Consider the following 24,293-nt stretch of genomic DNA (forward strand, 5'->3'; position numbering starts at 1 on the left):
GCTAGGGTCAAATACCAGGAATCACCACATTTGTCAGAGAAGAATCGTGAGAAACAAAAAAGGCCAGAATAGGTCAAGAAGGGACAACAGCAGAGCCAGCCAGACCAGCGGTGTTGATGAGGAAGCAAAGGTTAGAGCATTACTACCACATCTTGAGACACAGTTTAGAAAGAGCAGACCTGGGAACTGGAACTGCACAGTTCAGAGTCAGCATGGAGACAGGTAAAGGAAGGAAAATCTGGTTCAAGTAAATAGATGCAGACAAGAAACTCAAGACTTAGTCAGGCAAGCCCTTACTATCACCTCCTCTGTTTCTCTTTCTAACTCCGATTCTCTGGCATAACTTAAAGAGGAAAGCTTCCGGAAATCCTATGCTCTAATTTGGAGAAAGTTCCAGATTCTCTGATTTCCTGTTCTCTTATAAATCCTTTGTACTTTAAGCTTCAAGTATTAGAGTATAAGGACACTTTCCTTCTGTAAGACTCCATAAAAGGAAGATACACACACATATATACGTATTTTGTACAAATACACAAATGTGCATTTAAAAAATATGTCTTGGTACCAAGGAGCTGCCAGATTAACTGGGTACGACAGTCATGGAACTGATCAATATACAACATGATCATTAAAACAATAGGGTAGAAGAGGAGTAATCAAAAGAACAAGAGGAAAATGCTATCTCTGGGAAAATTATGGAGGGTCTCACATATAAAGCAACAACTGGGCTAGATCTCAAAGGATAGACAGGGATTAACCAGGAAGAATAAAAACGAGAGAGGCTACTGTGGAGAACCAGGGAAAATATAATATGATGAATGTGGGCCCAATGAGAAATTCAGTATAGTCAGAGCAGAGCACAAGAAGAGGGGATAGAGAACAGGCAAGGAGATTAAACTGAAGTTATATAATAAAGACCCTTTTATACTAGACTAAGAATACTGGGGCTGGGCACGGTGGCTCACGCCTGCAATCCCAGACTTTGGGAGGCCAAGGCAGGCGGATAATGAGGTCAGAAGATCAAGACCATTCTGGCTAATACAGTGAAACCCCACCTCTATTAAAAATACAAAAAATTAGCTGGACATAGTGGCGGGTGCCTGTAGTCCCAGCTACTCAGGAGGCTGAGGCAGGAGAATAGCATGAACCCAGGTGGCGGAGCTTGCAGTGAGCAGAGATGGTGCCACTGCACTCCAGCCTGGATGACAGCATAGGAAAGAAAGGTAAGCAGTAGAAAGGCTGTTACAACAGGCTAGGCAAGAAATAATATGGATCTAAACTAGTGAAAATGAGAAGATGGATTACAGAGGCATTTTAAAAAGGTAGGCTACAGAGAACATACTAAAAAACACCAGGTGTGATATGAGAAGGGGTGGAGAAGCACAGAAGATTGAGGTTTTAATCTTAGGCAACTAGGTAAGTACTAAAGTCATTAAGAAGGACAGGAACAAAGCAAGAGGATAAACAATCTTTTGCACGGGATGGGGGATTATGGATATGATTTTTTAGATATACAAATTCCCCCATCCCACCTCTAGCCATTTTATTTATTCTTTAAAAAAAAAAAAAAAAAAAAAAAAAAAGGATACATGTGCAGAACGTGCCGGTTTGTTACATAGGCATACATGTGCCATGGTGGTTTGCTTTACCTACTGACCCATCCTCTAAATTCCCACCCCTCAGCCCCCACCCCCAACAGGCCCTGGTGTGTGTTGTTCCCCTCTCTGTGTCCATGTGCTCTCAATGTTCAATTTCCACTTATGAGTGAGAACATGTGATGGTTAGTTTTCTGTTCCTGTGCTACTTTGCTGAGGATGATGGCTTCCAGTTTCACCCATGTCCCTGCAAAGGACATGATCTCATTCCTTTTTATGGCTGCATAGCATTCCATGGTGTGCATGTACCACATTTTCTTTATCCAGTCTATCACTGATGGTCATTTGGGTTGGTTTCATGTCTTTGCTATAGTAAATAGTTCTGCAATAAACATATGCAAGCATGTATCTTTACAGAATGATTTACATTATTTTGTCTTCCCATTCTTTATATGACACATCATGTCAAGGTAATAGATTTCGTTTAATCCTCACAATAATGCACTCTCATCTTATGTAAAAAATTTAAAAAAAAAAAAGACCTCAAGGTTAATTTATCCAATGTTATTTACTTATTTATTAATTCAATTATTCAAAAAATATTTATCAGGTATCTTCAGATACTGGGAGCTTTGGAAATGAAGGGGATAGGCAGCAAGGAGCTTAGAGTTTAAAATGGAGCTTAGAGTTTAGAATGAAGGAGACGGAAAACAAACAGGTCACACAATTAAATGAACAAGATAATTTCAGACAGTGATAATGGCTGTGAAGACAATACTAAAATATTAATTGCTAATTATGGACTCTGTTAAAAGGGTATTTTAAGTTTTATTTCATTTAACTCTTACTATTACTTACAACATAGGTAGTACTATTAACCCCATTGCACAAAAGACAAAAACTGAGATACAGAAAGGAATATCTTCATCTAAATCACAGAGCTAGTAAGTAGACACGATTAGTGTTCAGTCATACGGAGTCTGGCTCCAGGGTTTGTGCTCATAATCACCATGCTCTACTGTCTTACCCAACCACGATTTTATTATTATGGTCTTCTATTAAGGGAGTAGAAAGTGCTGAGTGAAAGGGCTGCTTTAAATTGAATGATCAGAAAAGGCTTTCCTTCATCTGAGGATTGATGGAGATAGTCAGGTAAAGATCTGCAAGGAGAATATTCTAAGTAAAGGAAATAAACACAGCATGTTTTAGAAATAAAGTCTAGTAGAACTGGAGTAGGATGAGCTGGAGGTGTTAAGAATGAGATGAAGAAGAGGTGGCAGATGCAGACTAGCCAGTGAAGAGTCTGGATTTTATTCTAGGAAAACACTGAATAGTTTTAGGCAGGAGATTTAAATAATTTGATAAGTTTTGAGTATGGTAAAAAATGAATTGGGTAGGGAAAGGAGGACAAAATGGAAGAAGGGAAAGTTGAATCCAGGAAGTCTGATTCTAGAGTTAAGTTCTTAACCACCATGCTCCGTGGTAAATTTGAGGTATACAATCTCTGGTAAAGGCACAAAAAAGATAGATGAAAACATGAACCTGTAGTTCAAGAGAGAATGTGAGGTCAAAGATTTTGATTTTGTTTTGTAATCTCTGACATATAGGCAGACAATTATTAAAGCCCTAAGGTAACTGATTTTAAATTTCATTTCTGATGGCTCAAGAAATAAAAATAGAGCAAAAAAGGAAGCAAGCCCAGGTCACAATCAATGAAGTCTATTTCTTCCTCTTCAGAACACTTCTTTTCATATATTAATAACAGGAAATATTACTTATTGCCCAGAGTATCTAGAGCCTTTATCCTCTCCCAAAAGGAGCTGAGGCATGGGTGAAGACTTGTCCATAAGGACAAGCCTTGGGGTTGCTGTGCCGTAAAATGAAATGCACTCAGGGAGACACTTATCAAACCCATAGATCTCACTAAAGACACAATGATAGAAAACATAACATTCCTGCATACATATTTATAGAAAGAAAAACCATTAATTCAATTATAACCAAGTTTGATACAAATGAGCTAATATCCCATACTATTAAGGTGAGTTAGTAGCTGAGGACAAAAATAGCTGCTCTACTAAATCTTCATAATAGTTGGTGACATAGCATGACCCCTGCCTCAAGTGGCTAGGGGAAAAAAAAAAAAAAAAAGTGGCACAACTGAACAGCGATATGGAGAGAGGGCATGGAACTTTCAGATGCTTTACAAGTCAATTCTTCACATCTCTTCAAATTAAAAAATCACTAAGGAACATGTAACTCTACCAATGATAAGTATATCCACATTGCTTGGCACAGTTTAGGAGTAGTAATTAAAGTGAAGGGAATTTAGGAATACGAGAAATCCAGTACTTAATTGTTCCCTTCAGCTTCTTCCCTTTCTTGATGTTTCTTACCATGTGGAGGTGTGACACGCTTCACATTCCCCACTACATATTCAGACTGAGAACAGGCCCTTCTGCTTAAAGTAGAAAGTGGTGGACATAGTGGAGTCATGCTATTAAGCTATAAAAGTAGAGTGATGGTGGTCACAATAGAGAGATGTAAAAATTACATGGACTTTTGCTCTGATAAATGTGAGAAGAAAGTTACTGTGCTTAACTGAGTAGTACCACAATATGTGGCTACTAGTACTGGAGAAAAAGGACTGGGGCTGAAGGAATTGCTTAGTACTCCTAACAGCACATGCTGTTTTCTCTCACTCAAATGCCTTTGAAGGATAAAATCTGCATTCTTCAAAGCTAGGCTTAAATCCTTTTTGATAAAGACCTTCCTTATCCCTGCAACCTAACTGCCATTCTCTGAACCCATACTGCTGTCTCTATTATTTGGCTTAATATCTGTTTAGCATTCGTTTCATATATTTTCATATCATGCCTTCATTAACTATGACTTTTCTGGAAGCAGGGACCATGTTTTGCTGGGTTTTTTCCCTTAATATAAAAAATTTTAAACATTCACAGAAGTAGGGAGAACATAATAAACTCCCATTTATTCATAATGCATATTCAACGGTTATCAAGATTTTTGTCTTATTTCCTTTGTATGTACATCCTTTGTCTTTTGCTAAAGTATTTTATACTCCATGTTTTAGGATGCATTTCTAAAAGAAAATATGGTGCCACAGACTAAATGTTTGTGTCCCCCATAAATTCTTATGTTGAAACCTAATCCCTAATGTGATGTATTTGGAGGCAGGGCCATCAGGAGGTGATGGTATAATATTTAAAGGTAAGGTTTTGGGGCCTATAGGTCAAAAGGTTCAAGCCCTCATAAGTAGGATTAATACCCTTAAAAAGATGTCCCAGAAAGCTCCTTTGTTCTTTCTGCCATGCGAGGATACAGCAAAAGGACACAGCTGTCTAAGAAGCAGGAAGCGGGCCTCACCAGACCAGCTGGCACCTTGATCTTAGACTAAGTCTCCAGAACTGTGAGAAATAAATTTCTGTTGCTTATAAGCCAATCAGTTTACGGTATTTTGTTAGAGCAGCCCAAAAGGACTAATATAAATGGTGTTTTCTTAAGTAACCATGATACCTAAACAAAATTAAGAGTGATTCCTTGGTATCATTTCATTTAATTCTTGCTTCATATTCAAATTTACCCAGCTGCCTCTAAAATGTCTTTCAACAATCAGTTTGTTACTAATCAGTTTCCCAACAAGTCCACAGTGCATTTGGTTAAGTTTCATAGTTCTCTTTTATTGTAAAGCAGCACTCTCCCTCAATGACTTAGAAGAAACCTAGTCATTTTTCCTATTGAGTATCCCACATTCTCGATTTGTCTCTGTGTTTCCTCAGTCATAGGAGTTATGTTTTTTAATTCATTTACTCAAAAGATATGTAGTAGGAGCAGCACGGAAGCCAGAATCCTGTAACATGCAGTGGCTGCAATAGTGACTACACACTATAGCCCTGGCTCAAACAGAACAAAGTCATAAAACAATTACACAAAGTGTTAATAATTAGCAGTTGTGACATATGCTAAAGGAAAGGACAGGTAATAAGAAATCACAGCAAGGGAACACAACCTTCTTTAGGGGTCAGAGAGAGTATTTAGCTTGTTCAAAGCATCTAGCACAATGTTAAGTAAGAAAAAATTCATTATTTCTGGGTTAGCAAGTGGAGTAAGTCTTTTTCATATATTACTCTTGTAAACTTAAAGGTCATATCACCACCCCTTGAGCTCTGAAAATCAAATCTGAATCTCTTAGGAGTCCAAGTTAGGGGAAACCGAAGGGCCAAACAGGTGGTTTCCTCCAGGTGAAATAAATACATTTAGAAGCATAATAAGAATTCAGAAAGTGGCTAAATAGATAAAGCCAAAGGAAAAGACTGCATTTTCTGGACCATGAGTTTGGATACTAGGACAACGAATTTTTGGCAAGGAACAGGATGACTATTATCGAAACCTAGAAGAACATGCTTAGTAGGCTGTCACATTGCTCAAGATGGATTTTAAGTTAAAATCGAGGAAGGAAAAACGTCCAGCCAACACCTTCATTTTAAAAGATTATAGCATTGTTTTTAAAAGATTGTATGTAAAATATATTAGCTGTTATACAATACCATGTTCTTTACACCAAGGTAAATATTATTTGAATCTCCTTTGTTCATACTAGATTTTAGTCAAGTTTTTGGGAAATAGCATGGTATCTGTTGGAGCATCTTAGAAAGAAATTCATTCTGCGATGGACTAAGTCATGTCCTCACCCTCCCCTCCAAATTCATATGTTGAAGCCCTGACCCCTAATACGCCTATATTTGGAGATAAGATCTTTAGGAAGCAATTAAGGCTAAATGAGGTCACTAGGTGTTCTTTTAAGAGGAAAAGTGACCAGATTTCTCTCTCTCCCCCAACCATATAAAGACATAACAAGAAGGCAACCACCTGCAAGCCAGGAAGAAAACCTACATCACAACCCAACTCTGCCAAATTCTGATGTGGAACTTCTGGCCTCCAAAACTATGGAAAAATAAATCTGTTGTTTAAGCCACTCACCTATAGCATTTTGTTATGACAATCTGAGCTAATACACCTTCCTAATATTTTTTCCCTCTCTAGTGTGTAAACTTTAAAGCTCTCTCTTCTGTATGATTTGTAGAATATTTCTGCTCAACTTGTAGGATACATTGGAGACTAAGGCCAAGTGTATAAAAAAGTATACCCTGACACCTAACCAAGTAGAAAAGAGAAAAATAATTAGTCAAGGCATTTCCTAAACCAAGGGAATAAAATGGAATGGGTGATTTTTATTCACTTGCATTTATTTGTGAACTCTTGAAATGTCTTATTCTTTTCCATACAAATAGGAGCTCTCCTCAGGTGAACCAGATGTGGGTATTTTCAGCTGTGGTCAGCTTTTCTCTGAATCCCACTAGGGTTTGGTGATGCAGAGTAAACAAGGCTATAAATCAAATGCAATGCATTTAATACCTCAATGCATTGCAAATTGATCTGGAATACGGTTTTCAGCTCAAATCACTTTTCAACTGAACTGTTCCCCTCCCCTGAAGGGAAGCAATGGAAGTTAAAAGATGGAAAATCCTAAAGTTATATTGGATTCAGATGTGCATCTCCTTTTTTGAGAGTTGACAGAGGCCATGTTTCCTCAGGTGAGATTCTTCAGTTCTTTATCCAGTTTGACCCATGGATATTTTAAAACACACATCCTTGTGGCTGGCATTAAATGCGAAAGCTGGTGGGCAAGTTTTCAAGAAATAAGAGCTACAAACAAAATAGCTTTCGTTCCATTCAGCATGCTGTGGGAAATGGCTAATGGACAAGCATTACTATGACCGGCAAGGCAAGCTGCCAATAAATGATAGGCGTAGAGATTCAAACCACTGCATAACAGTAACGCTTCCTAAGGTTATTTCACTAATTTGTCAAAGTAGGACATTATCTGAAGTGAAAGAAAAACGGGGTTGGAGAGCACAGGGGAAGAAACTATTTAAACGTAAAAGCCATGCTTCTTTCTCATTGGTTAGTTATCTCTGCCTCCAGTAATTATGGTTAGCGTGCACCATTTCCTGATACCACATCTGGTTTTACCAAGGGCAACATTTCCTGCTTTTCAAATGACAAGCAGAGAGCTATTTCTGGTAGGATTAATTTCTATTGTTTGCTTATTCCTGCATTGTCTTTTTCCATTAGAAAGAAATGAAGTCCAGTGGTTGGATGGGAAGAAAGTGTGGAGTTCTCATATGCCATCCCTCAGAGAGGTTGCTGGACATTGGGGGCCATATTGTCTTCTCATCTGTCATTTTTTTTTCCTAGAAAAACAAGAACCTTAAGTGCTGCCTGCAATCTTCTCTCCATTTGCAACCCTTAAATCCCAACTCTTTCTTAAAATACTGAACAAATTGTTAAGCAGTCCAATGCTTGCAAATTCTTATCTTCTGGAATGGAATAAATACTATTCCATAAGGGAAGAATAAATTCACTTAATTGTATAGTTTTAAATCAGTAAAAAATTCAATGAACAATGTCCTAAATTCTATTTCAGATAGGCTTTTTAGTGTAATGGTTAAGAGCACAGACTCTGGTTAAGAGCACAGACTCTGGGGTTGGGCTATCTAAGGTCAAATGCTACTTCTTTTTGCTTTTTTGAGACAGAGTCTTGCTCTGTCATCCAGGCTGGAGTGCAGTGGAGTGATCTCAGCTCAATGCAACCTCTGCCTTCCGGGCTCAAGTGATTCTCCTGCCTCAGCCACCTGAGTAGCTGGGATTACAGGCACCCACCACCACACACAAGTAATTTTTTTGTATTTTTTGTAGAGATGGGGTTCCACCATGTTGCCCAGGCTGGTCTTGAACTCCTGACCTCAGGCAATCCACCCAACTCTGCCTCCCAAAGTGCTGGGATTACAAGCATCAGTCACCATGCCCAGCCACCTTAATGCTATTTCTAACACTTCCACTTGTGCAGATTTAGGTAAATTAATTTAATCTCTTTATGCCTCCATTTCCTCATCTGAAAACAGAGAATACTAATAGTTCTTCATTACAGGTTGTTGTATCTTGCAAAGAGAAAGAACTATATGAACATTAACTATTACTAAGACTATCTAAGAAAACAACTAAAGGGCATTACCTTAATCTCACTACTATGTTAGTACTATTAAACAGTTACATGTAAAACTAAGTCAATGCTCACTTGTGCTAGGTCACATTATTCATCAGACAAGAAAAAAGGATAGGCGTAAAATTCTTTCTTTAAAATTAGCCTTAACTGAGCCTAAAATTTTACCTACAACACGGAGTATAAACTTGACTTTTAGAGGCAAGCCATTCTACCTAAATCTATATGATTAAATGAAGAATCAAGCAAAAAACAAACCCTCACAGCAGCCTAGTCTGAAATATTGACATAAACTGAAACATTGCTCTGTGAGCAAAATACATACTTTTGAGGTGATCTGTTATCAACTTCAGCCTTCAGTCGTAAATTCTCCCTCACCAGGCCACCATTTTCCAATTTCAATTTTTTATTTGCCTAAAAGAACAAATTGAAACTAAGCAAAAGCTAAAACAAAAGTGCCTTGTAAAAATTACAACATGAGCCATCTGTATTTTCTAGAGTGATAATATTATCAAAAAACTGAATAGTAGAACATGGCCTTCAGAAACTTAAAATCACTACTGGGAATGACTTCTGAAACTGTGACTACTACTAAGCATTTAAAATCCATATTCCCCAAGCACTTTGCAAATCTCCTATCCAGGGAAATAAACGAAGCTATGTTAGTTAGCTTACAGTCATTAAGGGACCATAATAATGGCAAACATACGTGGGATTTTTTTTCTTTTTCACATAACTGAATACTCTAGGCAAGGTAACATTATACCACATGCAGTATCAGCAAACTAATGCTGAAGAGTTAATTCATGAGCTATGAAATTCATTTCTGGGATGCTGTTTAAAAATGTTTTTTTCAAAAAAAAAAAAATTGTTTTTTTCAAATCTAATATCATTTAACCACTTGATTTTTTTCTTCAAAAAGGCCTTTCCAATGTTCTGGCTCACAACTTCTAGGGCCCTCAAAATTGGATCTATCCATCCATCCATCCATATATATTTTCTGAAACAGAATATTGCTCAGTTGTCCAGGCGGGAGTGTAGTCATGTGATCTTGGCACACTGCAACCTCCACCTCCAGGGTTCAGGTGATTCTCCTGTCTCAGCCTCCCGAGGAGCTGGGACTACAGGCATGTGCCACCACGCCCAGCTAATTTTTGTATTTTAAGTAGAGACGGGGTTTCGCCCTAGTGGCCAGGCTGGTCTTGAACTCCTGGCCTCAAGTGATCCACCTGCTCTGGCCTCACAAAGTGTTAGGAATACAAGTATGAGCCACTTCCCCGGCCTGGATCAATCTTTTCTAATAAACTCCATGAATTGTTCTTTGATTAAACAAAAACCTTCCAAGTATGATTTTCTTTCTTGAATTGTGTAACACCTAAAAATTACCTAACAGGACACCAATTGCTAGAAAATCTAGAGGCTCAACACTGATTCTGGACACACTGAAAACTAGTGTGCTTAAATTTTAGAGTCTTCTTAGAAGCTACTTCCTTTAAATTCCCTACTCACTGCTTTTATGTATTACAAATAAAAATAACACTCCCTAGACTAGAAACCAACTTCACTAACCTGGGCAAGGGAAATTGTTTGACTAGAACATTTATATTCAAAGTGAATGGGTCACAAGAATAACTGTCACCAAAAAAGGTTTAAACCAAGAAGCCTTAAAAACGTATTTCAAAAATTTGGCCATTACTTTTATGAATTTCCAGAACTTCTGACTGTATTACTTATCTACCCACATACGCTGCATTGCAAGGATCACAGGAGAAATAAGGTAGAGAACATTATTGGGGGCATAAAGTCTAACTCCCTTACTTAGACCCATCCAGGTTCCCTCTGGGCTCTAGGCATCTGCTTATCTTTATGGATGCACATCAACCAGGACTGTGGAGAGTTAATTCTTTAAGTGATTGATAAACACCATTACTGCTTCTCCGAAGATATAAGGAAAGCCATTTACTTCCTCATATATGCAGACAATGAATTAAGCTCTCAAGCATAGCACCCATAAGGGGAGGCACTTAGTGAATGTTTTTTGATGATGATGACAAGCTTAAATTAGAAACTCATTTGATCTCCTTTCCCCTTCCCTGCCCCCTACCACTACTGTATGGCTGTATTTCGAAGTCTCTCAATAGTCCTTTGACTCTCTAATACTTCTCATTATAGGCTTGCTAGTTCCTCAACTATCAGAGATATTTTCAAGTTCAAGAGGGTTAGGTGAGTAAAAGTTATGAAGGGCAGAGTTCTGCCTACCTGTTGCACCTAAAACAATAATGAATATTTCAGCTAACTCTTCTGTATTCTCAACACTGATTGGGTAATGACACTGGCCTCGTGATGGTTCAAAACTCATCCAGTCCAGGTAATATCAGAATAAAAGTCCACGTCATTCATGCTAAGTAGTCCTTTATTCTGAATCTTTTGTATTCCTGTATTTGATTTATAGTATGTTATTATTTTGCACTCCACACTTTAGTTTTTGTCTCTGCAATCCATGTTTTTTTATTTACTTATGTCCCAGTTTATAGCCTATTACCTACTAGCATCACTATGAAAATGGACTTATTCAATATCCCAAATAATTCTGAAGTCTCAGGGTAGCTTTGAGTATTGTTTAACATGTGACCATTATAAGAGCAAAGGAAAATTAACTGTGCTTTATGTATTCTTCTTTAACATCCATCCCTCATGTCATCCTTATAAGCCTCATGTTCTAAGAAGTATTTACTGCCAAAACTTTAAACAAGTTTAATAACTACAAAGGAGACCATATATGCTTACCAATGGCTCAAGAACAACCAGGGAAATTAAAGGGAACAAGGCAAATTGACAAATACTGTAATTTCCCAGTAGGCATTCCTTTTGGCATCCTTTTGGCATCCTCTTGTTTTCTAACAAATCAATGTACTAACGCTGGCCATCAATACCCAAAGAAACTACACACTTCCCCTTCCTACACACTTATAATACACTCAGTACAATTATGTCTGTAGTTTCTATTTTCTCTAAAAGCACTAGGTTCTCTTTTCTCCTCACCCTGGCCTTTTCTGAACCCAAACAACATTAATTTTATATGTGGAAGATAGCTCACTTCTAACATCTAAGTTGCAGATATTTCTCTGCTACTTAACCTGAGGACCTCAGAGCCAATATACAGGGGAACTTCTTTAAAATACCATATGGATCTCATTAATAATTTTGGGAGATAAGACTAAATTTCACACAGGAACAGTATTTTAAGGAAATGCAAATAGTTGAGGATGTGACTGCAGAACTGAGTACTACAAAGCCATCTCCATACAGCACAAGAGAATTCCACTGTGGATAAACTTGAACTCAAGCTAAAGGCTGGTCACTTGGGTCAAGACAGCGTTGTAGGAGTTGACTGTAACATCTAGTGCTGATGGCATGGATCTTATCTCCTTTTCTAGGCTGAAAAATCCTAGAGGTTTGCCTTTTTCACCATGCTGTACCTTGTTCAAAGAATAATTGAAAAAAATGAACCAGTTTCATAAACCACAATATTCTTTTGCAAGAAGTATTCTAAAGCAGCTGCTTATTGCTGTCCTGAAGTTAGTCACTAAGCCTTTATTTATCTATCTACAATCTTAAAAATAAGAGAGTGATAGCAATAGAAAAGATAAGGTCAAAACTTTTCCTTTCATAGGTGCAAAAATGAGTACGTGTTTTAGGTACACAGGCGAAGTCGCTGATACAAGCTTAAAAAAACTATAGCAAACCACAAAGAGGACGAAACAGAAACACATCCTTTAAATTGGCATTACTCTTCTAGAAGAAGATGCAACCTTATAAAGAAGCACTACAGTCTCTAATTATAGTCACAAATGGAACCACCTGGTATTTCTTGGCAGTTAATGATATTTAAATGAGAAAAAGTATTCCTATTGCATATAAATGCTAATCCAGAGATTCTGTCCTTTCCTCACACATCATCTGATGATGAGTCAAGATAATACAGCTATTTATGCTTTTGAAGGTACTTATTTTAAAAACAACCATAATAGATTTTTTAAAACCACAACTTACCTCCTTTAGCTTATCCACATCATCTTTCACTTTTTCATAGATTTCATTAGCTGTTCTGAGTTTTTTCTTCCACTCTGCTACAGTTTCTGGGTTAATTTTAGTTGGATTATCTGTGACTAGATGTTTGTCTTCATTTTGGTTGCCCTGCACCAAGGTTAAAGGATCCAGAATAGTTTTGATCTGTGACTCCAAGCTGAGATTTTTACTCTTAAGCTCTTCTACTTCTTTCTGTAAACAATCTATTTCGTCCTGAAAAAGCATTGCATAGTCATGAGGCAGGCATAGACACTAAACACATACATGCATATGCTAAACTGAAGCCAACATGGTTTGAATTTCGTACTTAAAATTCTGTAGACACATAGATTCTTTACACATCAGAAGAGTTTTGTAGGGAGAAAGTCACATACAGTTTAAATTCTCAAAATGTGGCCTGACTGACAAAAATTGGGATTTATGTTGCCTTCATTTTAATTCAATGTTAGTTGTGATTTTTAAAAATGCCAAACTTTTGATTCTATTTAAGATATCATCCAGAAAATAAGAAAAGTCACATGAATTCCAACAGGCAAGTAGATTCCATTTCAGAAAAAAAACAAAAAACAATAAAAAACATTAAACTGCTTTACTGGGGGAATTTAAAAGTACATTGCAGGGGGCTGGGTTAAAAAAAAAAAAGGTACAGTTTGTCCCCACCTCATCCCCACATCTACAGGGGATTGGTTCGAGGACCCTAAGGGATACCAAAATCCATGGATGCTCAAGTTCCTGACGGAAAATGGCTAGTGCTGTATTTGCATATAACCTATGTACATCCTTCCATACATTTTAAATTGGCTCTATTTATAATAACTAATACAATGTAAATGTCATACAAATAGTTGTTAAACTGCATTCTTTATATTATTTTTTAAAAAATTTTCAATCTTGGTTGTTTGAATCCACAGATGATGAACCCTTGGATATGGTGGGCTGACTGTACAGAGTTATCAAGACGATCGTGCCTATAATTCCAGCACTTTGGGAGGCCGAAGAGGGTGGGCCAGCTGAGGCCAGGAGTTCAGGACCAGCCTGGTCAACATGGTGAAACCTCACCTCTACTAAAAATACAAAAAATTAGCTGAGTGTGGTGGCAGGCGCCTGTAGTCCCAGCTACTTGAGAGGCTGAGGCAGGAGAATTGCTTGAACCCAGGAGGCAGAGGTTGCAGTGAGCTGAGATCATGCCATTTGCACGCCAGCCTGGGTGACAGAGTGAGACTGTCTCAAAAAAGAAAAAGATGATCGTTAGGGTTTTGTTTGATATTTTCACTTCTATATTTGAAGTATGAGTGAAACCATCTATCATTTCCTTCTACTTTTCATTTCAGAATAATATCAGAATAATTTTTAACTTTTCTGGATTCTGGTTCTTCAATTACTATTGTTACTATTGCAAGTATTAGCTTTCCCACTCTGGAACTGTTTATTATCTTAAAACCAGTCACTAAACATTTGGGTTAGAACTTCTTACTATGATGCCATTTATTCATCTATAATAAATATGTAACCTTAAATTGAGGTTTTTAAAAATTCTGTTAGAAAATAAACTCCCAAGTAGCTCAAGTGATCTTCCAAAGGATTAATTTGTTTACTATCTGAGTATGATATTCATTATATAAAAATACATTTTAGCATTAAATGTCACACAGATAGTACTACTATTTTAAATTGCAATACATTTCAACTTAAATAGCATTTTTATAAAACAAGCAAATTCATATATGTGGGGAACACATATATGAATAAACATTTATTTAATAATGTATTTATGCCCCACTGCATTCCAAAAATATTTGAGGCAGTTGAGGTAGCTTCCATGTATACAGTTAAACTGAAAGACATTTTGAGTCAAAAGAAGGGATCAATAATATCTCCTTCTGTAGTCAACACTGGGCTTAATGTGTACTATTCAAAAGTGTGTGTATTCTATTAGCATGAATTTATTTGTAAAAATAGCATCGCCATGTTCAATCATCCTGTTCATTCACCTTTAGACAATAATTAGGAAATAGCACATTTCACACTAAAATCTCTGTGCTGGCAGTTGACATAAGGTATAGTATTTACTTTACTAGCATTGATCAGGCTTATAATCATCAGTAATTTCATAGGCAGAAGCAACTGATGACTGTAGAGGTTAGACTGGCTTTCACAAGGAGATTTCCTTTTTCTCCCAACTTCTTCAGGAAGCAAATAAAAACGACATGTCTGTAGATGTACAAATTTTAACTTAAAAAAAAAAAAAAAGAAAGAAATGCTTCCATCTGTTCCTTTTTTCTGGAATCCCATTCCCCCCTTCCTTGGTACTTAAAGAAAAAAAAACAAAACAAAAAATCTCTTTCCTCTATTTTTCAAAAGGAAAAAAGAAAAAGAATTTATCAAATAATTTTTTTATAAGCTTTTATTTTTTTTTTTTTTTTTATTTTTTTTTATTTTTTTTTTTGAGACGGAGTCTCGCTTCGTCGCCCAGGCTGGAGTGCAGTGGCGCAATCTCGGCTCACTGCAAGCTCCGCCTCCCGGGTTCACGCCATTCTCCTGCCTCAGCCTCCCGAGTAGCTGGGACTACAGGCGCCCACCACTGCGCCCGGCTAATTTTTTTCTATTTTTAGTAGAGACAGGGTTTCACCATGGTCTCGATCTCCTGACCTTGTGATCCGCCCGCCTCGGCCTCCCAAAGTGCTGGGATTACAGGCGTGAGCCACCGCGCCCGGCCTTTTATAAGCTTTTAAAACTAAGTTTCATTGGATATTTACACTAAGAAGTCTGGGGTCTGAGGTAGGTCAGTTTTTACCTTGAATTCACTGCTAATATAATTTTAAACTTTAATTATTGTTTACCTCATACTCTTTGTGTAGTAATTCAAGTCTAGTTTTCCGAAGATGCTTCCTGACTGTGTGGCTTAGCGTAGGTTCACTTTCACTTGTTCCTCCTATAGGAAAAAACAAAAAATCCTAATTTTTCGTTCTGATTCGGGAAGAATGAAAATGATCCTTTTTCATATTGTTTTATATAGCTTCCTAGCTTCATATCTACCCTTCCCCTTACATACACACTTGGGGCTAACATCTAGGCTTTTTCTCTATCCTAATCCTGAGGAAAAAAAAATACATCAAATAACACCTTGAGAAATATCTTCAGTAATACATTCATACTGTGTTTACATATTTATATATCTTATCCCAGCAAACTCAGTAGAGGAAAGGGCTATATATTATCATATTTGGACTACTTCAAATTCTGAAAACTAGACTATATTTAAATAATAAAACCAATTATTATATTTACATTTAACCAACAGACTATATAAAAATGTATTACTGGCCAGGTGCGGAGGCTTGCACCTGTAATCTCAGCACTTTGGGAGGCCAAGATAGGCAGATCATAAGGCCAGGAGATCGACACCATCCTGGCTACAGTGAAACCCCATCTCCACTAAAAATACACACACACACAAAAATTAGCTGGGTGTGGTGGCGGGCGCCTGTAGTCCCAGCTACTCAGGAGGCTGAGGCAGGAGAATGGCATGAACCTGGGAGGCGGAGCTTGTAGTGAGCCCAGATTGCACCACTGCACTCCAGCCTGGGCGACAAAGCAAGACTCCGTTTCCAAAAAAAAAAAAAAAAAAAAAAAATTACTGCTATATACCTATGTATGTAGATTAATGTGTCTTTTCACGGATTCTAACAGCCTAGTTACAATGGACTGTAAGTCATGGCATTAACTATATGTCATGACTTGTTACAAATGCACTCACAATGAATCTTCCTGAGAGCTCTTCACTGATGCTCTGGTTACCTTCTTTGTACTTCTTAGCATTATAATAATAGCAAAGGCATTTTACAGATGTTCTTTTTCAGGATGTTCTATCCAAATGCAAAAACAGATGAACTATTTTCCTTGAGAGCATTTATGAAATATCACTTAGGTATGAATGAATAAAGGTAGGATATGGGATGAGAAGAAAAGCTTGGGGAAAATATTCAGATCATCAAAGTTCATATTCTGCAAGAAAAGACTTGACTCCTTGGTGAAATTCAGCAGGTAAAAAAAAAAACAAAAAACAAAAAACAAAACAACAAAAAAACAGAGGTTAACCCCGTAGCATGCAACACAGCAGAGAACTAGTCCTCCACCAGACTCCACCCAGGTACCAAGAGCCAACTCTGATTGCTCCTTCGTATCTCTTATTTCCTAAGTACTACTAGTTCTTTTGCTCTGCAGCAAATATATTCCTTTCTATTTGCTTTGTAAAAATCTTGGCCGGGCACAGGGGCTCACGCCTGTAATTCCCAGCACTTTGGGAGGCCAAGGCGGGCAGATTACCTGAGGTCGGGAGTTTGAGACCAGCCTGACCAATATGGAGAAATCCCATCTCTACTAAAAATACAAAATTAGCCGGGTGTGGTGGTGCATGCCTATAATCCCAGCTACTCGGGAGGCTGAGGGAGGAGAATCACTTAAACCCAGGAGGCAGTTTGTGGTGAGCCGAGATCGTGCCATTGCACTCCAGCCTGGGCAACAAGAGTGAAACTCAGTCTCAAAAAACTAAATAAATAAATAATCTTAATTTAAGTCCATTTTCCCTAACTTAGGACTATTAACAATGACTTCTTAGGTTTTCTGAAAAATGTTTTCTACTTGGCTAATTATAGATTCACTTTCAATTTTTCCTAAAGCAAAAACAAGTAGAAATCATTTTAATTTTTGCAACCCAAAATAAATAACTTATATGAGTAGAATAAAAACCAAACTCTGAAAAGGCTCTTTAGAAGTTTTCTTTTTCAAAGATCCTCTAGTTCAAGTTTTACTCCCCGCCTGCCTCACCAATATTAGTGTGACATAGAATTTATTTTTTACCCTTAATCCACTTACATATTCTACCACCTAGGTAAAAGCCTCCTACCAGACCTACTCACATCCTGTCTACTCCTATAGTCCAACCTATGTATTACCACACGAGTAATATTCGTAAAGCACATTTTGGATCATACCATCATGCTCAAAACCATCATGCCCGATTCACCCTTCTCAGTCCTACAGCAAGTCCCTGATTTAGCTGTCATTCAAGGTTCTCTGCACTAAAGTCTCAATTTACCTTTTGTCTTATTTCAGCAGTCGAACCCAAAGTAGACTACTGATCATTTCTAAAAACATGCTCTGTGTTTTCCTGTATCTAAACTTTAGTACATGCTATTCTCCCTGCAGGAAATGCCCTCCTTAATTTTCACCAGTTGAAATGTTATCCATCCTTAAATTTAAATGTCCAGCTTAAAGGCCACCTACCTTATGAAACCCTTCTCAATGTTCTTAGCTGAAGTTTCTTGCCTGAACTCTCTGGGCTTTTTTGGGAGGCCCTTAGCACTTGCTGCTTTTCTTTTGGTTCAGTTGCTATGAAAATGTAAGTTCCGTGAGGCTCTCAGGGTTATTCCTCTTAGCACCTCTCAGTGCCTTGTGCTCCAGTTGCTCCACATACACATTACACAAATTACTCATCCACTCAGTATTATGTTGGCCAAATAGCATCATTGAAAATAGTCTATTTCAATCTTCCCAAAATATATATTACTTGGAGATTGTTTCAAACCTATTCCTATGTGTATATAAAACAGGCCCTTACCTATAATTTCTTTGCAAGGATTTTCAGGAGTGATGGGGACTCTGCAAGCTGGACACTGGCTATTATTCTTCAACCACAAATCAATACAAATTGAACAAAATACATGGTTGTTGATACATATGACAGGCTGACGTACCTTTGAAAAAAAAAAAACCACACATCACTTTTAGTACAGGACAACAGTCATAATTAGAAGACCAAATGGTTTCGTTTAGAGCAAACTGCTTCTCTAGATTATAGCAGAGTAGGTGTTTAAGAAGGGATATACCTAGGGCTTTTAAAAACACTGCTTCTGTTGGCCACTTTTCTTTTTACACACATTTAACAGAGATACTAGCTGAGATACCAGATCATGGAGACTGAAGTTTTTGACATAAAATGCTTTATTTTGTACCTAAACCACAGAATTCATGTCAAAAAGAAAATGCTTTTTGTTCCACTAAGGGTGGGACAATTTTGCTCAAACTCTTCTATTTTAACATTATGGAACAGCAGGATTAGATTTTTGAAAATATCATTTAGCACAATCATCCATCTGATGCCTGAATCCTTTTCTCAATTCATTCCACTGTGTTATAGAGTAACAGCAACTATTAAGTATTGATATTTTACTAGAAATTCCCCAAAACCAAACAGTAATGAAAGCTAAAACAATCCAAAAGGCATGAGTTCCACTCTCTATTAGTTTATAATCTAAACAGCAAACAATGCAGACAGAATTACTGAGATACACCAAATACACAAATCTTTGACTCCAGACTCCATTTAAACAAGCACAAATAATAATACCTTACATTTACAGCACCTCCTTTTTTTTTTTTTTTTTTTTTTTTTTTGAGTTGGGAGTCTCGCTCTTTCACCCAGGCTGGAGTACAGTGGCACCATCTAGGCTCACTGCAACCTCTGCCTCCTGGGTCAAGCAATTCTCCTGTCTCAGCCTCCCGAGTAGCTGGGACTACAGGCGCCCGCCACCATGCCAGCTCACTTTTGTATTTTTAGTAGAGATGGCGTTTCACCATATTGGTCAGGTTGATCTCAAACTCTTGACCTCAGGTGATCCGCCTGCCTTGGACTCCCAAAGTGCTGGGATTACAGGCGTAAGCCACCAAACCTGGCCTATAGTCATATTTTACAAAGGGCTTTCACATGCATCTTTCACCGCCCCAACCCTTTTCCATCTCTCCTTTTAAAAATACCACAACTTAGTGAGGTAAATAGCGTAAATATGCTTTACAAATAAGAAAACAAAGGCATGAAGAAATCAGGTAGCTTGCTCAGGGTTAACTGGGTGTTTCGACTGTTTGTAGCTGTTTTATCAGGAGGAAAAAAAGAAAAGAGAAGCTGTTTTGGTTTTCTCCACAGCATTAATATTACCTGATATTATATGTGTGTTTACATATTTATTGTCTATCTCCCTTATCAGAATGAAACTCCATGAGAGCAAGAACTTCTTTACTCTCATTCATAACTAAACCTTTAGTGCCTAGAAGATAGCTTGGTACTTAGCAGGTACTCAACAAAGGTTTGTTGAATGATTAACTGCTATTAAGATAGTATTAACATTCAACTAGTTGAGAAAGTTGTCAGAAGGAAATAATGATTTAATATTTTTTCAAATAGCACAAATTTAACAATACAAACAAAAACAGCACAGAAAAATATAGTCTTTCACTTGATTTACATGTTATCTTCACGGTGGGACTGAAAACATTTCATAGCCATTTTCAATATTTCCCTATTCTAATAGTAATTACAGTGTACAACCCTTCTGCACTAGGAACTGGAAGACTAGAAGGTCAAGGGAAAGCAGAATAAGTAGAGGGAGAATGAAGATGCAGAACCAACACAAACCACTTTTCTTGCAGAAAATGCTTGTGCTGCTCTATGTCTGACTTAAAAGGAGGCTACTGAGTATTCATTAATTTGAAAGGAGCCCCCACTCTCAAAGAAATAATAGATGCATGGCTATTCATGACGGGCAGGTAATCATTTGAGTCTCATTACAAAGAGTTCTCTGGTCTCAGTCCGGCTTTCTGAACATTCTGGTTCTCCCTTGATTATGAACACTAACCCAAGAAAACTAAACAAAGATAATTTGGAATTGATTTAAACAACTTCTTGGAGAAACTTAATTCTAATCATTCATTTCAACTGGTTTGACAAGATTCATTAAAAAAAAAAAAAAATCATGAACCGTAGTGTTTCAAAGTCTTCTTTCAAAGTAGTCCTACTAGCAGCCAGGAGTGAATGCTTATCTATAAAGCATTCCTGGTCAGAGTCTCAAATGGCAGACAAACCTGAACTTTACTTGCAGGTTCTATTTTTTTTCTTAAAAATTCATGTGATTTGCAAGTCCAGACCATAATATATTTATGTATGTTTTAATTTCATCTTTATGTCATGAAATCTTTTAAGAAGACAAAAATCCCAAACCAAGAAGATATTGCCAACACAAAAATCCCAAACCAAGAAGATACTGCCTTATCTATTCTGTAACTTCCCCCAAACACACACACACACACACACACACACACACACACACACACCCCATATCCCTGCGATATTCCTAGAAGTACTATATGCCCCAAATTAGGAAGCTCAGGTAAAAAGGGAAGTTATCTACTGGTATCTACTTTCATAGTAGTAAGTTATTTTTTATGAGCTATGAATTCATCTGAAAATGGATAAAAGCCAATGCTCAAGACATAAAAGTGTGCACATTATATGAGAGGATTCAAGATGCTCTGCCTCCCTTTCCATTTAAAAAAAAAAAAAAAATTTAAAGCAATCAGTAGGCCAGGCATGGTGGCTCACTCCTATAATCCCAGCACTTTGGGAGGCCAAGGTGGGTGGATCACCTTAGGTCGGGAGTTTGAGACCAGACTGGCCAACATGGAGAAACCCCATCTCTACTAGAAAAACAAAATTAGCGGGTTGTGGTGGCGCATGCCTGTAATTCCAGCTACTTGGGAGGTTGAGGCAGGAGAATCACTTGAACCCAGTAGGCAGAGGTTGCAGTGAGTTGAGATCGCGCCATTGCACTCCAGCCTGGGCAACAAGAGCAAAACACCATCTCAAAAAAAAAAAGGCAATCAGTATTTTTCACGTATTTGCTCCCACAACAAAGGTTAAATATTATCTCCCCAATCTACGAAGTGGTTTTGAGCAGCTCGGTAGTTGGTGTTATCATACACTGAAGTGGCAAAGACAAGAAAAGCAGATTTCACACAAGGTAAAAATCAAGAATTCTGTTTTAGCCATGCTAAATTTGTGATGCTAAGCCCATTTTTAGGTGGACAAGTTCAGCACAGCAGGTTTTGAGTCACTGGCATAAAAGATATGGGTATATAAAGCCATTGGACTAGAGGAGATCCCATGAACCGACAAAATAGCTGGAGAAAAGAAGGCATTCCAGCAAGCAAAGGAAGAGGAAGAGCAACCAGCAGAGGAAACTGACAAGGAGGGGTCCTGTGATGTAGGAAAGGAGAATATGATATCACAGAAGTCCAGGCAAGGAAGTTTTTCAAGAGAGAGGCAGCGGCCAGATAAGTAAAATATTGATGAGAGATTGAGTTTGATGTGCACTGAGATGTGACTATGGGATTTAACTGCTTGGAAGTCACTGTGATCAGCTACCGACAAGCACTGTTTCAGTGAATGCTGGGGATGGAAACCTGACTGGAGGTTGAGAGACAATGAAAGATGAAGAAGTGAAGACAGAAAATACAGACAATTCTTTCATGTTTTGCTGTAAAGGAGAGAGCGTAAAAATGAGACCACAGTTAGGAATGCCAATGGGAATGATAAAGAGAGGATATTAGTGATGGAGGAAGAGTGATGGGGGTATTACAGCGATAGGCAGCAAAGGCCCTAAGAAGTCAAGAGGGGAAAGGGATTATAAGCACAAAAGGAGATTTTGGCTTATACAAGGGTGAGGGTTTGTCTTCTTTTACAACAAAAGGGAAAATAAGAGGTGTGTGAATGAATACAAAGGGGTTGGAAGATCTGTGGATGGTATAATGAGGAAATTCATGTTCCAACTATTTCAGCTGTTTATCTTTTGTCATTAAATATGGGGTGAGGTTATTAGGTGAAAACGAGAAGGGAGGTGGGTTACAGATTTGAGAAAACAGGAGAATAAAGCAGTAATTTTGAAAAGTGAGAAAGCAAATTTACTAGGGATATGTAGTAGATTGGTATACATTGTTGAGTTCCTTTTCCAGGTCTGTGGTTTCTAATGCAAGGTAAGATTAATTAATGTAGGTGTGTATTTTTCTTATCAATATTTAGCTGTGGAGATTCAGGCAGGAAGTAGATGAGTAGTTCGGTTTATCCAGAGTTGGGGTTTTTGCCAAGGAGGAAGAGACACGGACTGATGGTAACAAATGACCACAAATAATAAGGGAAACACGTAAGTGGTAATGATGAGAGTGAAAAAGTGATAGGGTCAATAAAAATGTCGCGATAAGGTTAAAGTAATGGTGGAGAGTAAGTATGATGGAAACAGGATCGGAGAGTGTGATGCTTATAGTCAAGATACTAAAGGTAGTGTAACTGCTTTCGCTAACGTTTTGTCCTGGACCATCTTATCTGATATGTTCTATTTTCACTCTCAATCTCATGTGTCACATGGCATTAACGTCTATCCTATGCTGACAACTCTCAAGTCTCCCTCTGTAACTGGACCTCAGTAAGTGGCAGAGCTTAGGCTCTGACAGACAAACCTGGGGCCAACTCCAGTTCTGCCATTTATTGAGCAATCTGACCTTGGGTAAGCCCTTTAGCTACTGTGGGCATCAGTTTCTGCCTCTGAAAACTGTGGCTTAACCTAGCAACCTTTTCATTCAGGTTTAAGATAATACAATGGATGTCAGCACGGACACTTCCACAAAGCAATCCCTCAAAAAAAAAAAAAAAAAGGTAATAATATTACTATATCCAAGTGCCTATGAGCCAACTACATAAAAGGATACTGCAGCTGCCTCAACCATAACATGTCCAAAATCAAACTTGGCCTCCACACACACTTGCTCCTCTTCCTGCACACCCTCCCATCTAAGTTAATGAGATCACTACTTCTCCACTTGAGCTACAACAGAGCTATGTCTGAATCACTCTTTCTACTTATCCTCACCATCCAAACTGTCACCAGATGCTGGTATTATACATTAAGTCTAAGAAGTCACAGATATGAAGATTCACCAATATTTTATGTGTCACTAAGAATGAAAAACTATCAATTACAATTATTAAGATACAACCAGATTCCAGAGATGTTATAATTTGAAAAAAAATGTACATCTCAGAAGAGTCAAAACATGACAAATCTACCTCCAAATGTTCTTTCACCTCTCATCTATCCTTTCCTTTGCATCTTCACCCCAATGAATTTAAAGTTCTCATTCTTTTACCTTTGATCTACTGCAATGACCACCTCCCAAGCTTACAAATGTTCATTTCAGCACACCTTTCACAATGATGCCAGAGCTACCTTCCTAAAATATGAATAAGCAGTTTTCACTCCTCTCCTACAAAACAGTAATGATTTTTTTCCTGCTCACAGTTCAAGGTATAGCCTTCAGAGAACATAATCTAATTCTTAAACAGCCATTTCCTTTGATCTACCATTTCAATATTTGACACAATGCACACTTCAACTTCACAGGTCTACTTATGTTCACCAATAAGAATATGAACATTGAGGGCTCCCTGTTTATGGGCTCCCTATTTATGGAGCTCCCATTTCTCAGCTTGATGTATCCTCCTGGTCTCTCCATCCTCCCTAGACAGTAACAGAGAGAGAGAGAAAAAAAAGATGCATCTTTTTTTTTGCATCTCCTTTTAAGATGGAAATAAAATGCTACCTCCTCTGCAAGCCTTCACTAATCTTTTTCAGAATTAACCA

The 24,293-nt window shown here is 37.8% G+C and overlaps 1 protein-coding gene across 1 annotated transcript in view; it reads right to left on the minus strand.

The window, feature by feature from the left end:
* The window catches only part of OBI1 (ORC ubiquitin ligase 1), a 43,134-nt gene that overhangs the window by 11,530 nt on the left and 7,311 nt on the right, over positions 1-24,293 (minus strand). The window contains exons 2-5 of the mRNA XM_007960645.3: positions 18,389-18,524; positions 15,609-15,700; positions 12,733-12,981; positions 9,005-9,093 (exon numbers count right to left, since the gene is read on the minus strand). Of these exons, the coding sequence (XP_007958836.3) occupies positions 9,005-9,093; positions 12,733-12,981; positions 15,609-15,700; positions 18,389-18,524 (566 nt within the window). The remainder of the gene's footprint in view (positions 1-9,004; positions 9,094-12,732; positions 12,982-15,608; positions 15,701-18,388; positions 18,525-24,293) is intronic.

The sequence above is a fragment of the Chlorocebus sabaeus genome, chromosome 3 (genome assembly GCF_047675955.1).
Source record: "Chlorocebus sabaeus isolate Y175 chromosome 3, mChlSab1.0.hap1, whole genome shotgun sequence".
NCBI classification, from domain to species: Eukaryota; Metazoa; Chordata; class Mammalia; order Primates; family Cercopithecidae; genus Chlorocebus; species Chlorocebus sabaeus.